We start from the raw sequence: 16,508 nt of genomic DNA, 5'->3' as shown, positions 1-16,508 counted from the left end.
CATTCCTATCAAGCTATTTTATTGCATTTTATAGGAAAAATACAATTTTCTTTTAAATTATATGGAATAGTTTAAAGAACAAGGTTGTAATTTCCCTAACAAATGCTTTTAAGACCTTCCTATGATAGTTCATATTTTAAATTTCATCATTTTCTTTATAGCTTATTTAGGCAAGTGTGGTCATCCATACATGACGAAACAAATTTTGAAAGGGCACGTAATGTTCCAGTTCCGAGTACTTGGGTGGATATGGTTGTTTAATATACATATATCATACTCGCTTCAAACTATCCAAGACTTTTGGATGAATTGGGTGCAATACATTAACTCAATTACAATGGAAACACAGATCAAAGAATGTAGCTGGGAGGTCTTATTAAAGTATGAGTCTTTATTAAAATGTCTCTGGGTTTGATTATACAGGATTAAAATATCTGAAACTTCCCTTTGCTTCTTCATGTCCCCGGAAAAGAAAATTCTCCTGGGGAAGTGTAGCTTCAAGCTTTCAGACCTTGGTTTTTGATTCTGTTAAAGGGGAATTGTCACAAATCGGTAAGAAAAAACAAATACCCTTTTTTATCCATTTTTGACACTGATCATATATTATCACCCTATATCATCCAATTTATTATATTTTGTTTTTGTTTCTGGACTTTACTCATTCACATGGAGTAAACCATTTTGGAAAGACGTCAGTTTTTCTAAAGGAAATAGCAAAACTCCCCCAACTTTTCCACATTTAAACAAAATAAAAATCTTTTAGAAATTGTTAGTGCCTGGCATGGGATGAAAACACATAGAAAGGTGCAAGTTCAGGTTTGCCAATTTCCAAGCCAGTGCTCAACATCCAAAGGCAGAGTATTAAGGAAGAGCAGCTCCAGCAAGCTGCAATGCTCAACTCATCTATTGCTGCGTCCAGTGCCACGGTGCAAAGCACGTGTGTGCTGAGCAACAGTGTCAGTGATAACAGCCCTCAAAACTGGGAACAACCATTGTAAAGACACCTAACAGATGTTGTCTGGTACATAATAACAAGATTGAGAGAAAAATCGCTCTTCTTAATTTGTTTACTTTCCTGTTGCAACACATCATGCCAACACTTGTTGGTAAATATATTAATGTGGTAAGTGAAGCACCCTGAGGAACAGTGAAAATTGTGCACATTGTGATTTTGTGAATGCCTTCTGTTGTGCACTTTGTATTGATACAGTGCTGTTTAATCTCTCAGAAAGGGCAGAGTCCAGCGCTGTCCCTGCTTTTCTTGTGAGGAACCCCATTCCATAGGAAATTGGCTTTCAAGGTACACAGCTTTGCTTGAACTTAGAGAAACATGAATTCAGTCACTAGATTGATTTCATGCTTTACTGTGTGGGGGTTTTTTGCATTACAGCAAAAGTAAAACACAGAGCATGCATTTCCACTACTAATAGGACAAACTTTTAGGAGTAGTGATGGTTCATTTCTTCTGCTACCTTTGTTACAGATCTCACAGCAGATATGGAATGAGATAGCAGGGAAGTAGTTTATTATGGATAAACAGAGAATAGTTCAATTCATTTATAGATTGTTTCAGGGATTCTGAAAGACCCTGCTAATACTGCCTATTAAGATAGAGGAGAGGAGAACACGTAGAGGAGAAAAAAAAAATCAATCTCATTTCTCAGTCTATTTAAGTGAACAAAGAACTGCATGTGGAACTGAACAGAGCGAGTCAACAAAGCTCACACCAAACCGAAAAGCAGCTTTATTTTGCGTAATTGTCTGAATCACAGTAGATTTGACAGAACATGTTCCATCCTAAGCCCTAAGGTCTTGCTGAGGTGGAGAAAAATATCAAATACATCGGTTGCAATGTGCTCTTTCTGGGCTAATCTAATATCTCACGGGATATTATGCAAGGGGACAGCACACACAGTCGAATGGTTTCATTGGTTTATACGCAGTCATTGTTTGGTTTATTCCATACGTCTGTTGAAAGCTATGGTAGTGCACTGTCAGACCCCTCTGGGTTTGCTTCTTCTAGGGTGGCTTCCTTATCTCTAAAATAGAAACTAAATAAGAAATGTTAATGCTTTTCTGGTAAGAGAGAGATAAGATTTAACCTATGAATTTAACCTATGCTTTCAGAGGACACTTGAGAAGTGCCTAATGCTATAAATTATGGTTTTATACGGTATTTACCTAGCATTATGGTATTAGGGGTTTGGCCCTTTGACTTTTATGCATGTATATATAACTTGACATAATAGTGGCTTGTGGAAAAGCTTTCATGAGCAGTATTACATGTGCAATTCGAACATGAGACTTTACAGAAAACCTAAAGGAATTGAGCTATGACCTGTTTCCTGCAGCAGGGTAAGTTACTCTGAATGTTCCTTTCCTCGTTAAGGGTAAGAATATAGAAATACTGTGACTGAGGTTCTCTCAAATCACAATGACATTTTATCTGAATGGAAATAAGCTGTATTTATAAAATCCAGTTTTATTATTAGCAAGGGTAAATGCCTTAAAATAAGAATTAAGATTGCCTGCTGAGCATCCAAAACTCCACAGCATCAGGAGGCACTAAAGCAGTGAGATGCTTAGAAAAACAGCTCAACATCTGATAGGCAAAAGCACAATAAATCAAAGCAAACTTTCCAGATAAGCAGGAGTATTTTAACACTACTCTGTTTAACTTCATCTACAGGAAACAAGTAAACACAGTCTCCATGCTTTCTCCATTTCTCTGCCACTTTACATTTTAGTAGCTAAACTCTTTTCAGGTTACTTATTCAGCAAAGCAAGGGATTGAGTTGCAACTTTTCATTTTGAGCACTTCCATTAACTTCTGCAAGGCTGTTCAGGGTACCTGAGCACAGCCTTGGGGAGGTGCTTAAAGATTAACAGGCTTTTGCAGCATTCCAGGGTGTGAAAAAGCCTATTTTTTCCCCTCTAGTATAACACACATGCCACATGTGACTGCTGTAGTTATTACACCGGCGGCTTTTCACATATCTTGCAGTTTGTTAATTCTGTGATATTGGTGTAGGGTTTTTTTTCTCCCTCTATGGCATGAGGTTATAAGAAAAATCTCAGATTTCATTGAAAGTGTATTTTTAGTCCTTGTGTTTGTAATGTAAATCCCTTAAAATGCCAGCTGAGTAAGTTACAAAGGATCATTTGTTCAGTTGCACTAGGCTTGGACGTGAACATAGTGTGAGATAAACCACGGATTTTAGAGGGACATGATACAATTTCTGTGCTCCACCTGGAGAAGTATAGAATGACCTGTCTCTGAATTCCTGGGTATTTTTTTTAAAGAACTACAAGAGTTTTACATTTTCCATTATAATTCCAGGAAATTAGTATTATTAACAAAGGACTGAGATGTTTCGGTGTAGCACTATCCATTTGAAGCACCGAGTCCTCCATCCTGCAGACGTACACTGAGTGTATTTGTAATGTGAAAATGACACCAAAGCTCCTTTTTTTTTTTCCCCAAAAAAAAGCTTTAGGGCTCACTTCACACTTGACTGAGCTGAACACCAGCCACATGTCAGCATGTGTGTTGACCCCAGGGATCCCCAGAACAGCATCCCTTGAACCCCAAGTGGAGGAAACCTTGAAAGTGGAAGAAGTTGGGGTGTTCCATCCCACTTGCATCTCGAAGAGGACGCCCATCGTGCCTGGGGACGACATGCAGAGGGGTGATGTTGTCTAACCGTCTTCCTCCTACACTCTCTCAGCAGGGCTCTCAGTTTCGGGGGTGGCGGGCAGGACCCCAACCACCCGCATCAATTTTGGGGGTGGTGGGCAGGACCCAACTGCCACCCCGCGAGCCTCCACCGGAGTGCTCTCCCTCAGGGGATTCCGCGCGCTCCTGGTCCGCCGGTTCGAGTCCCGAGGGCGGCTGCTGGTTTGGGACCGGGGCGAAGGGCACGTTCACCCGGGCCCTTGCGGGACGAAACGCGGGGGGGGGTCCCGCTCGGACAGCGGCGGGCGCGGGCCCAGCGCACATGTGCGGCCGCCCAGCACATGCTCACTGCGCGCAGCGCATGAGCAGACGCGGCGCGGGGGCCATCGGACATCTTGGGCCGCCCCGCACGGAGCGGGGAGCGCCGCCGCCAGCCCCCGGGGCGGGAGCAGCCCGCCGCCCCCCACGCCTCCCGGCCCGCCTGCCCCGGCGCTGGCTGCCTTCCCCTCCCCCGCCTCCCCCGCCTCCCCCGGGCTGCTCAGAGCGTCCCTCCTCCCCTCTTGCATTTGTCTTAATTCTTCTCAGAGACAAGATGGCAACGCCGGCGGCGGTAAACCCTCCCGGTGAGTAGCTGCTGGTGCCGTCGCCCCCTGCGCCGCAGGGAGTGCGTCTCGCCCCATGTGGCCCCGCCGCACAACACGTCCCTCCCCGCCCCAGGCACACACCCGCACCCGGGGGGCGGTGCGGTCTCGGCAGCCATGAGGCCGGGCAGCCCCCGCCGCTCTCCCCTGCGCCCCCGGGCTCGTCCCCGGTCGGCGGGGGCCGCCGGCTGCGGGCCGGAGGGGGCGCGACACCGGCGGTGGGAGATCCGGGCCGGCCCGGGTGAGGAGCCGCCCGCTCGCCCCGGCACCGCGGTGGGTTCCTCGGGCTGCGGGAGTCCGGCTCCCTCCTCTCACCCCGGGTTGTTGCACTGGGGTGTTGGCACCCCAGAAATCAACAGTTTTGCATAAGCATCCGCGGTCATATGGCAGGAGAACGAGAAGAACGTGCTCCCCAGGCGAAGGCGGGTGGGACGGGCAGCAGCGGATTTGGGCTGCACCCTGCAGACCTGTGTCTGCCCTGGGAACTGGTGGGAGTATTTGGTTTTCCTGCCAGTACATTGGGCCAAGTTCATTGCCAGGAAGTAAAATCGGGTTGCGAAGCAAAACAAGGCGTCGAAACTGACCAAGGGCACCTCCTTGCCTGTGGGGTCTTTGCCACGTGTTTGTTTTCTTGCCAAAGGATGAAATAAACATTTCGTGTTCATGTCCTATTTGTTAAGAGAAGAAACTTACATGAACTTTCTCTTTGAAGTTTTGGTGAGGGAAGACTTTCCCCTGGTGTTGTGTTACATGTCTGAGATGCAACATCTATTTTGTTGAATGCATGGTGGAGTAAAATGAGTTTGGGTGAAATGCTGTGGTATGTATTTTGGAGATGTACGTGGATCAACCAAGTGTTGGATCATCGAGTATCCCACACTAAAAATAAGTGGAACTATGGATCTTGCACTGGGCTCAATACTAATGAAGAATATTTTTATCAAAAGTGGATTCCAGTTTTACTTGTTTTGATATGTGATCATGTTTTGTCATTTTTCAGACTCGAGTTCAGTTCTGACAATTAAGGGCTTACTTGAGTAAATGCCAACTAACGTTTAAAGGCTGTTCTTTAGATTAAATCCTGCTGTAGTTGGTACTGTGGTTGTCATACTGTACGTAAATATTGTGATATAAACAATTAATTTGTTTCAGTAAGTGTCAATAAAGTAAGAAGGAACACATCTTTGCCAGTCAGATTAAGTTTTAATATTGGAATTCTACATACTAAATGAAAATCGATCATTAATGGAAGGTTATTAAATTAGTATTATTTAGCTTCCAGGATACCATGCTGCGCATGGTAACAGTTTCATAGCTTGCACATATATTTGGAATCAGTGAGCTGTTTTGCAGACAAAAAACAAACAGCCTTTTTTGGCTTAGGTTTGGTTTGCCATTGCCCTGTCAGCTCCTACAAGCCGTGCACAGAAAGATCAGCCCAGAGACAGGGAATACTCACTTTGTGAATGTAGAGAGCATTATGGGGTTTTTGAAGAAACATAAAAATATATGAGGGAAACAAGAGCTAAGTGTGTTGGCTGTACGCATCTCTGGGCAGTGATACGACACAGTTGAAGTCAACTTGCAGTGTGGTCCTCAAACTTTTAGACACAGATTGCCGGTCCATGGGAAGGATGAGGGGACGTGTTGGTTTCTTGAAGTGAACCAATGCCTGCTTCAGGGTTGAGGTTGCAGAGGTTTCATTCCTCATCTAGGCAGTCGGAACAGATCTGAGCTGAAAGACAAATTCACTGGCTGTTAATGATCCACCCACGTTTTCTGTGTGTGAGTGCTGCTGTCAGACAAACGTAGCTGTGCGTGGACAACGTTAAAATGGGGAGTTTTTCAGCTGTGAAGGGGTGAGAAGAGGGGACCTCCCATCTGTAGTGCAGTGCCGTGCTTCCTCTACCATGGACAGCAAAAGACAGAGCTGCGTGAAATACCTTGATTTATGCTGTATTTTGTTATTTTTTTGGATTAACTGCGAAGTAGTGCAGAGAAACAATAAAAAACTGTAGCAAGAGGATTTTGGTACTGTTATTTTCTCTTGGGGCCAGACCCTCAGCTGGAGTGACATGAAAGTAGCCCTATAATATTGGTGAAGCTGGGCTGCCTGATGCCAGTTGACTTTCTCATCTGCAATGTTAGGGGAGGACAATAGAGAGATTAACTTGTTAAGCATCTTTAATGATGATTAGAAATTACAATATAATTAAATTTTTATTAAGCAATTGTCTGGGGTTCTAATAACAGCCGATAATTTAGGCAGGACATTAACTTGCAGCTACCACAATACAAATACGTGTGATTTTAGTTACATTTTACATAGCGGAACGGGGATTAGTGGACACAGAAAAGCTGGGTGTTCTGTAACTCTGGCTGTGAAAGTGTTAGTGTGGGATCTCTTGGTACAGAACCATGCACTGCTCTGCATCGTCATCATCTTTCTCATGTTAGATGCCGATTGATCCATTTTCCCCACTGATCCTTTTTTTAATGGAGAGTTTGAGTTAGAAAAATTCATAGGAGTGGGAGCAGTTTGCAGCCTGTCCTGGCTGTGGCTCATGGGAATTTCAGTATCAGGGACTGAATCATGGTGGGGATAACACCACCTCTGTGGGGCTCTTGGGCTCTGTTAGATCTAAACTGATAGTTCTTTTTGGTGAATTTCATCCATAGCTGCAACTGGACCTTGCACTGACAAACGGGGGTGCCTCTGTGAGATAGTCTTCTTTCTTTCTCTTCCCACATGCTTAACCTTGGGAATGGGATCTGGTTAGAAGCACTTTGTTCGTTTGTCGTAATCCGGATGACTAACTGAAGTGTGAAACACAATACAGGTGTGTGGGAAGCTCATCTGCATTGGCACAAAGCATCAGAGTTAATTTATTTCCTCCTGAAATAAGATTGGCATATTAAATGGGATTTAAGAACAAAAAAACTGTGGAGGTGTAACAAGCATCTCATAAATTACTGCTTGCAGCAAAGTAACTTAGTCCCATGCCTGTTTTAAATGTGTATATTTTTGGAAGGCAAACTTGTCCATAACTGCTGCTACTTTGAGGTCAAATTTTGCTTGACTTGTGGTGCAGTACACAACGTGGTGATTCTTGTATTGGGATGAAAACATCAAACTCTTAATGAATTCAGCATTTCTTTTCCCGAGATGTTACTTGGTCTTGGGTGACAAGTTCCAATCTGGCTCAGTCTGATGGGTGGTCCCACAGCAGCAATTTTCTGCTGTGACCGGGTGATGTGAAATGAACTGGTTATATCTTTTCAGTTCTTCCTGGTGAGATATCCCTCGATGGAAGGGCCGCCCTGGGTGGTACCCACAGATGCGTTGCCAAAAGCCACAAACTAAGTCAAGTCAGAGTAAAATATGAGATTTCAGAGTTTATCTAGACCTGCGCTAGAGGGCAGACCCATTAGGATGTATTTTTGGCTATATTTTAAGATTTTGTGAATCACAGAATGTCAGGGGTTGGAAGGGACCTGGAAAGCTCATCCAGTGCAATCCCCCCATGGAGCAGGAACACCCAGATGAGGTTACACAGGAAGGTGTCCAGGCGGGTTGGAATGTCTGCAGAGAAGGAGACTCCACAACCCCCCTGGGCAGCCTGGGCCAGGCTCTGCCACCCTCACTGAGAAGAAGTTTCTTTCTCAAATTTAAGTGGAACCTCTTGTGTTCCTGTTTGAACCCATTACCCCTTGTCCTACCATTGGTTGTCACCGAGAAGAGCCTGGCTCCATCCTCCTGACACTCACCCTTTATATATTTGTAAGCACTAATCAGGTCACCCCTCAGTCTCCTCTTCTCCAAGCTGTTATATTTAACCATAAATGAGTTTTGTACATAATTACTAACTCTCCTTTAATGATTTCTTACTAAGCAGAGAACCAAAGGTGTAAAGCATGGAGGACAACATGTCATAAGGCTGTCTACTAGAGATGGGTTGAAACTGAGGCATTTGGTGGCCGTGAGCGAAAGCAACTGCTGTGGCTTAAGACATCACTGTCACAACCACAGTTCCTTATAGTGGGCATTTTTAGCTTATGGCTAATCCAAGATATGAAAATAATTGGTGTGGAACCTTGAAGAAAGATGATTAAATAAGCTCACTCTTGGTTTATAACGAGTTAACAGCAAATTTTATGTCCTATCAGCAGAAACTCGTAACTCAGCCCTGTGTCTGGGCTCTTGTCTTAAGCACGTGTCTTGGGTTTTGGGTGCATTGGTTTTGTTTGTATGGCTTTTTACCTTGGGAGTTAAATGTTGAGATAAATCATTCTCCTGTTTCTGCTGGACAATATGAGAACAAAGTCATCTGTTAGCCAGTCTTACGTTTGCACTCAAGGTACTAAGATATTAGGTGCTGTGGGTGAATTTTCCTGGCGATGCCTGTTCCATATTCCTGAAAGGAATTGTATTTCTGAAGTTGACAATTTGGCCATTCTTTTATGGTTTTTTTTTAAGTTTTCATAGAGCTTTGAAATTGATGACAAAAAAAAAAAATCTACTTTAGTGTTTTATATTTCAAAAATGTCTATTCAACTCAGAGCCCAAGAGTAGTTGTGTTTTATTGCTACAGTAGTAACAGCTTTGCCCTTCATTACAATATAGACTATCCAGTAAACTCCAAAATCAATTTAACAGCATCCTGGGAAGTAAATGGAGTGTTGTAGTGATGGAGGTTGGAATGGGCTCTGATGTTGCTGGGATGCAAAAAAGTGGTATTCTTTCTAAGATAATGTTAAACCAAAGGTCTCAAAACCAGAAATCTTATTCGCTAATGTGAGGTTAAAATTGCAGATCTTTTTCTTCTTGTATTTTCCTATCTTCCTTACTGCAGAATTGGTCCTCGTTTCAGTAAAACTGTGGTACGAGATGATGTCACAGAACAATTCAAGAGGTGCTGTTTTGTCCTTCAGGACTGTGTACCACACAGTAACTTGCGTAGAAGAAATGTCAGTTTTTGGTATTTCTAATATATAGGGTGTACAACAGATTTGACTTCAGGTTATCCCTTCTATCAAAGAATATTTATTTAAAGTTTGGGTATGTAGCTTGTGGTTAGTTCCAAATATTTTTTTCAAATACAATAATGTTTCCCATACCTCTTAATAAAAATGCAAACCAAAACAAATATTGCATTTTTCTGTAATACCAGATGGTATTTTATTTCCAGTAAGAAAAATTGCTATAGAGATTAGGTAGGAAAGGAAAGAAAACGGCCTTTTCAAAAAGACAAGGTGAAATAATACTGTTGACGTAGTGCTTATTGTTATTAAGAGGACAAAAATGGGACTGTCATTATGAAGATGTATTTGGAGATTATGCTTAAATGGCTTGTGAAGATCAGATATGTGTATCATTTAGGGTAATTTTTTGGGCCATACTTCTTGATAACTGGCAAGTAAGAATGGAAAATGCATTAATTCAGTGCTACCTGCAGAAAATACAATGTTATTAAAATTTGCAATGGAAAAGGGAAAGAAGGGTCTACAGCACGGGTGTCAAACTCATTTTCACCGGGGGCCACTTCAGCCTCATGGTTGCCTGCAAAGGGCCGAATATAATTTGAGGACTGTACGAATGTAACTATTCCTATTATATTTGGCCCTTTGAAGGCATCCGCGAGGCTGAAGTGGTAAAAAACAAGTTTGACATCCCTGCTCTAGAGTTTAAGACACGGGAATTTAGATTTCGGGTCTTGTTGTAGATCTTTGGCAGATTTTCCAGTCTATCTATAGCAAAGTGTCTTTGGGTGGCCGGGTGAATTTAGAGATGGATGAATCAGCCCTGGATGTGCTGTTCTCTCCACCCAGCACTGTGGAGCGCACAGACGCTGCCGTGGTTGCAGAAGCATGTGGATACCAACGCAAGTGACAATATCTTGACTGTAAGAGTGTGCTTAATAAACATTATATAGGAAGGAAATCTACAAAGATAGAGGGGCTTCTCCACCCAGTCTGTAAGATAATTTGTGCAAAAAATTAGATTTGCCGGACAAGACAGGCAAAAAATTTGAAATCTCATTGCTCTATGAGCAAATTGTAGAGTTGACTTCTTGCTAACAGTATATCCTTTGTTCAGATGTAAAGTATTTCCTGGCACCCCTTCTGTATCAATCATCCTGTCAAATGAGGAAAAATTTTTTAAGGCTGCAATTGTACATTTTCTCTATGTTCTGATTATAATCCAGATAAGATAGATTCACATTGTTAGCAAAGAAAAACTTATAAAATTAATCGTGCATCATCTTCCATTGTTTAAAATAAAACTCCAAATGAAAATCAGTTGATTTTCCCACATGGACCAAATACTCATATTTCGGCTACTCCCATGAACGAACTGTTTTATCACAAAAAGTTATAGGATTTCAGCAAAATATGGCCTTTAAATTGCATAAGTTACATGGTTTGAAACTTCAGTATCAAACACAGAATGCCTATGTTTTAATAAGAGCTGGTTCAAACTTGTATTTGGATAGTCAAAATTTCAAATAGATCTTGGTTTTATTGTTTACGTAGATTAATGACTGTAGTCATGCGGTGGGTAATGAATTAGAAGCTGTTTTCAAGATAGATGTAATTTCCTTTTTTGTACCCAAAGCACGCTAGTCTTCCTTGGGCAAAGCCATCTGCACAGGGAGAAAGAGAAATCCTTTGTTTTGCATACTCTACATATTGATGGATGTTTCTAAACTTTCTGCTTCCTCTCTTTTGTCAGCTGTTATTTCTATTTTGTCTGTCTTTGGTATTTCTATCCTGTGGTTTCAATCCTGCTTTCCATTCACATGCCTCTACCTTTCTTACAGCTCCTGTAACTACCCTATTTTGACCGTGGTGCTATGCTGAGCTGAGTACTGACTTCTTAGTTACTGTTGTTTAAATGTAAATTAATCCTGGCATTGTACTGGGCCTATCCCCATGTCTTTCAACAGCTTATAAATTCAGACTCCATTCTATAGGTAGCATCTGAAGTCCCCGTTAAAGTAAAGTGGTACTTTTTCTGCCTTACATAGCAACTGTGCTGCCTTCCATGTGACCCAGCAGGTACTGTGAGATAGAATCAGTTGGCTCCAATTAGCAATGTGTATTAGCTTACATCTACCCTAGATGTATACATGTTGCTGTTTTGTTCAAGGACAGCTCATAACATTTGTTTCAAATGTTTAGATTTAGGCTGCTGCCTATTTTCTCATCTAAATGTCAACCGCATGCGACAAATAGAATAACATAAAATAATTATGATTTTTGTTCTAATCAAGCAAAAGGGATGTTGAATTAATTGCTGGCTTTGCCAACATGCAGATGGGAAGGCTTTTCAGGTAGGTTGCTCACACAAAATGCCTGAAATGGATAGTAATTAACAACTGGCTCTTCATTGGTATGTTAATTATGCTGCCATTTGTCCTGGTGCCTGTCCTTGTTTAAAAGTGCAGTTACACTGAACTGAAGCGTTCACTTCCTGGCAAACACAGAATGTATCAGAACAGTTTGACTCTCAGATATATGCAAATATTTTATGGGAAGAGGCATGCCAGTAAATCACTGAGCTGCAAAGAACAAAAACACTGCATATTTGTATTCCTCGGAGGTAAAAGCAAAACCTGTTTCTGTGGGATACACAGGCCTGATTTTGAGAAATGGTCTTTGGTACTTTCCCAGTTATAATCGACAACAGAATTTAATGCAAGTAAAAAATTGTAGGGACTTGTTACTGCTGGCTCTTTCTGTTAGTAAAGGTAGGTGGACATCTGGGTGCTGTGAAATGCCCTTGCAATGCATGTGTTTTTAAAGCTGTATTGCCTGTAATATCTGGATGGAAAACCAAACTGAAATGGATATGCTTTTAAAATTCAGGATAAAACTGATTGAGTGCAAGGAGAGTTAAAGTAACTTCTTACGAATAGATCACATCGTAGTCTCAGGTCTTATTTAATTTACAGTTTAATTCTTTGGAGAATGCAGGATGTCTTCTGTTGTGGGGATGGTGCTTTGCAGAGTGCATCCCCATCCTCCAGAACTACTGCAGTGGATAAAACCAGACTGCATCTGGCAGGGCTCTTGAAGCTATTTGGTAATGTCCTAAAGAGGGGCAGGCTGGTGAAGTTACATGGCTCACCAATGTGTCACTATGAGGCTGGTATTTTAATTTGCTAAGCTGCTGTTACATGGAAAGCGGTTGATCTGCCCAGTGCACAGTGACCCGCAACATGTGGCAGAAGTCAACCACTGAAATTAGGTGCCGTTCATAACAGTAGCTGTGGGAAGTGGATTACAGTCATAAAATTAGCTGTAAAATGGCACTAGCTACTGTGTGTCACTGCCCTCTGAGTCATGTTTGATCTGTTTATTGACAAAATTTTATTGCTGTTCGTACTGCAGAGCCAGTACCGCCATGGACGAGCTGGATTTCAACTGCTTTGTGTCCAAATAGCAAAGTTGCTCCCTCAGTTTTGAGTCCAACTTTAAAGACTTAAAATAATGCTATCTAGAAAAGCTTGTTTTTGAAATGCTTAATAAAGCATATGCTCAATAAATTAATTCCTGTGTTCCCAGCCACCGAGAGGCAGCTCATTTAACAGCAGTCTGTGGAGGCTGGTCCTGCGAGGGGGTTTGGGAAGGTAGAGGTCAGTCTGACGATGGCTCCTGTGAGTCACGTTCATGTCGTAGTAAATGGGGACACCAGTGGTTTCCTCACGGTTTAATTTTTTTATTTGAAGCATCCTTAAGAAATTGCTTGGCCTCTTGTGCATAGCTCTGTCACCCCTGAAAATGCTCTGTGCTTTCTGTATTGAGTAGTGGTTTGATCAGTAGAAAACGAGGCTGTCTAATGAAAACTTCCCTTTACTTTTATGAGTCAGTGGCCTTAGGAATACAGCGGCAAATTGCTGGAGCTGTATAAAAGTTGCAGTGTTTCTGAGATGAATGTTCTTCTGCTAATTTGTTTTGTTGATGCTTTCACATAAACCAGAATTTTTTTCTGGTTTATGTAAAAAAGAAACCAAAAAAAAGTTGAATTTGCTGTGCAATCAACTTTCTGGGAACAGCAATTGCATCTTAGCTGCATTGCATTTTTGCTTACCAGTGAAGGTCTGAATTATGCATTTTTATTGTTGAAATTAAAGTAGATGAACCATCACTAAGAAAAATACAGGAGCATTTTCAAGCTCTCATACAAAAATTGGACAATAAGACTTTCTGAATGTATTTAATATATTTAAAAGCTGGACTGAAGTCTTAATATTCCTCAGCTCCTTTCTGGTAGACATCGTATCAGACCAAACATTTTGTTTGGGGGTGTTCAGACCTTCATTGACTGTGAAATACGGTTCCGATGGAAGAGGCGTCTGTCTGCTCTGCAGGAGGACGGGTTCCTGCTGCCATGGTCAGGTCCTCCTGCCTGAAGGGGTTTGGAGGTCACCACCCCAGTGCTGAGAGGGCACAAGGGTCTGCGCTCCATCCCGGCTGCTCCACAGCCCTGCTGTGGATTAAAGACTAACGGAGTGGATTTGAGCTGCATCTCTGAGTGATAACCATGAGCAGTTGAGGTGTTGAGGACTTGTGTTCTTGTCACCTTCCCATCATGATGTTGGATCTCCAGCAAAGGGTACAGTGGACTAATGGAATTAAGAATGTCTTAAATGAGCATTAAAATCTTCCCCAAATGCCACGTGTTGAGGCTTCCAGAGTCCAAATTTCGCAGCTCCTGCACAAGTCCTTAAAAAATGTGTAATGTTTGTGTAGATTCTCTGCCAGGAGCTCTCTGCATCTATGAGTTAAGGTTGTTCCAAGTGAAACTGTTTCTTTTATTGGGGAGATAAGGCTGAACTGGATTCTCACTAAGAACAAAATGTGCTAGATCAGACTTGTGCTACATGGAACCTCTATCTAAAAATAGCCTGTCAAAGACATTTTACAATAAAGTATACAATTTTCATTGTGGATACTTGGAGAATAGGACAGCAATCGAGAATTTTTTTCCTTTTTTGTTGTTGATGGGCATTGTGAAGTACTTAGGTTTATATGAGTCTTTGGGGCTCCTTGTAGTTTATTCAAGCTTGAGACTTGGTTCTTGAATGATCACAGCTGTTGTTTTTATTCTAAATTAAACCGTGTGTTTCTGTACTTGCTGTACTCTGTGATATCTTCTTCATACACCAAATGAACCTGTGCCTTCCTGAGATGTAATACTTTTCTGGCTAAATACATCTTGATACTCTTTCACTCTTCAAACAAGCTAATATCATATGTTTACAAATTGTCTCCTGAATCAAGATTTAATCTGATTTTTTAAATGGTGTCCTCCTTCTGCTTCTTAAGCCCTTTGGTTCAGAACTGTAAAGGAGACTCAGGTTTATGATGGTTTTTAGCAGTTTAGTGAAATCCTCCAGGTTCCGTGCATGCTTTAAGAAAGGAGGCCATGTAAATATAATATGTAAGTAATGTTTGAGGTTAGGCAGCTGCAGGATGGCACTGTAAAACAAAGTCTTAATGCTGCAGCACGATAGCTGAATTAAAAGATGGGTGGTTTTACTTGTTGGCATTTTGGTTGAGTAGAATCAGTTGGAGATGTGTGAGTGGGTGGAAGGAACATTAACATGAAGTTCATGCTGAATTATGTTTTGCTTGAGGAAAACTATTCATTAGTCTCATAGCTGGCACATGCCTCTTTATTCCCTCTCTAAAGTAGTATCTGACTACTTTGATGAAAAGGTTGATATGACATTAAGGAATTGGTTCTGCCTCATCTACTGATGATGTGCCGAAGCCTTTCTGCCCTTGGCAGAACTAAGACACAGGCAGCATGCCAGTCCTCGCCTCGCTCGAGGAAGGGCATGCGTGGGGGACACGGTCCATCTCTTCGGGTGTTGTGTATGGAGGTTAATAACGTTGTCCCTGAGTCCAGCTCCAGACCTCACTGTGTCTCCACCTCAACGTCTTTGTTGGTATTGGTTTTTCAAGATGGTCTTAAGGACAGAATGTTCTTTCATCATTGCTAAATTTAAAATGACTGTGGTAATTATGAGTAAGAATTTCAGAGACCAATAAATTCTCACTTTGCAGGAAAATTCTTGGCTGTTACCCGCTGCCTGCATTTTTCACTTTTATTGCTGTCTGGCTCTCAAGTCTGAGAACTGACCAGGCAGAGGAGAGAGTTTTGTGGTACAGGCACTGGGCAGGGTTCAGATTTCCCACAGACTTTCTACTTAACCTCTGACAAGTCATATTCCCATGCCACAGTTAAGTCATCTTATTCTTGTTTCCATTTCTCTTGCCTCCAGTTTGCATGTCCTGTTTGTAAGACTGTGTATTCTGAGATGCTTTTATCATGTGTGTCTGTGAAATTACATCAATTATAAGGGGGCTTATAAAATGACATATTTGTAGGAGAGTGTGGAGTGCAAGTAGAGATTTTTTTTTTCATTGTGATGTACTAATTGATAATGTTTTAATAACAGGCTTTTATTGCAACCACATTTATGTTGGATTAGCAAATATTTTTTTCTCCCCTTGGGAAGAAGGGGACATAAAAAAAAAACAGAACAAAGAGCTTCTTTCTCCTTGGAAACAGCAGATATTATTTATTCCAGGCACATGAATAACCACTGATTTGTATTTTCTTTCTACAGTAGGTATGCTGTTGGGATAATGTGCTTTTTAAGTGTCTTGGCAAAATCTACACAAGCATAGGTGGGTAGCTATTTCAGTGCTGAACTACCAACCATCCACCTAGCTTTAAAGTATTAATATGGGTTTTACAATTTATTTCTTGCTATCTTGACTTATGGTTGCTTTTGTGACTTTGAAGACACATTAGTTTGTTCTCAGTCAGTTACAGTTTGAATTAATATAGAGAACAAAATATTAGTAGCTTCACACACAAAAGAAATGATCAAACTGTATGCAAAACACAGTTACACAGAGTGAAAATGATGAGATCGTTTTCAAGTGTTGGTTGTGTGTTTGGGAGTTGGATTTTAATAAGTAGGAAAAAGCATTGTATGTGGGTATTTGGTTAGTAAGTTAACTCAAACCACTCTTTAAATCAAGTCAATGAGCTGTCACTGGAAGTAAATACATTTTCAGAAATCAAATCATGGTTCTTTGTTATGTTGCAGTGCAATGACAAAGTATTCCTGTGATTGCTTGGTAAGTGCCTTTGGCTGCCACCAGTTGTT

The 16,508-nt window shown here is 41.6% G+C and overlaps 1 protein-coding gene across 3 annotated transcripts in view; it reads left to right on the top strand.

Annotated features, from left to right (window-relative positions):
- Positions 1-4,118: 4,118 nt before the first annotated feature.
- Positions 4,119-16,508, top strand: part of ARNT2 (aryl hydrocarbon receptor nuclear translocator 2) — a 102,190-nt gene continuing 89,800 nt past the window's right edge. For 2 of the 3 annotated variants that reach the window (XM_065076517.1, XM_065076515.1), the window contains exon 1: positions 4,120-4,299. In XM_065076517.1, the coding sequence (XP_064932589.1) occupies positions 4,269-4,299 (31 nt within the window). In that variant the 5' untranslated portion in view covers positions 4,120-4,268. Of the gene's footprint in view, positions 4,300-16,508 lie in introns of all 3 variants that reach the window. The other variant, XM_065076516.1, reaches the window with a different exon arrangement.

Source organism: Columba livia, chromosome 11 (assembly GCF_036013475.1).
Source record: "Columba livia isolate bColLiv1 breed racing homer chromosome 11, bColLiv1.pat.W.v2, whole genome shotgun sequence".
Taxonomy (NCBI): Eukaryota; Metazoa; Chordata; class Aves; order Columbiformes; family Columbidae; genus Columba; species Columba livia.
The sequence above is the reverse complement of the archived record's forward strand: the minus strand, read 5'-3'. Positions and strand labels throughout refer to the sequence as shown.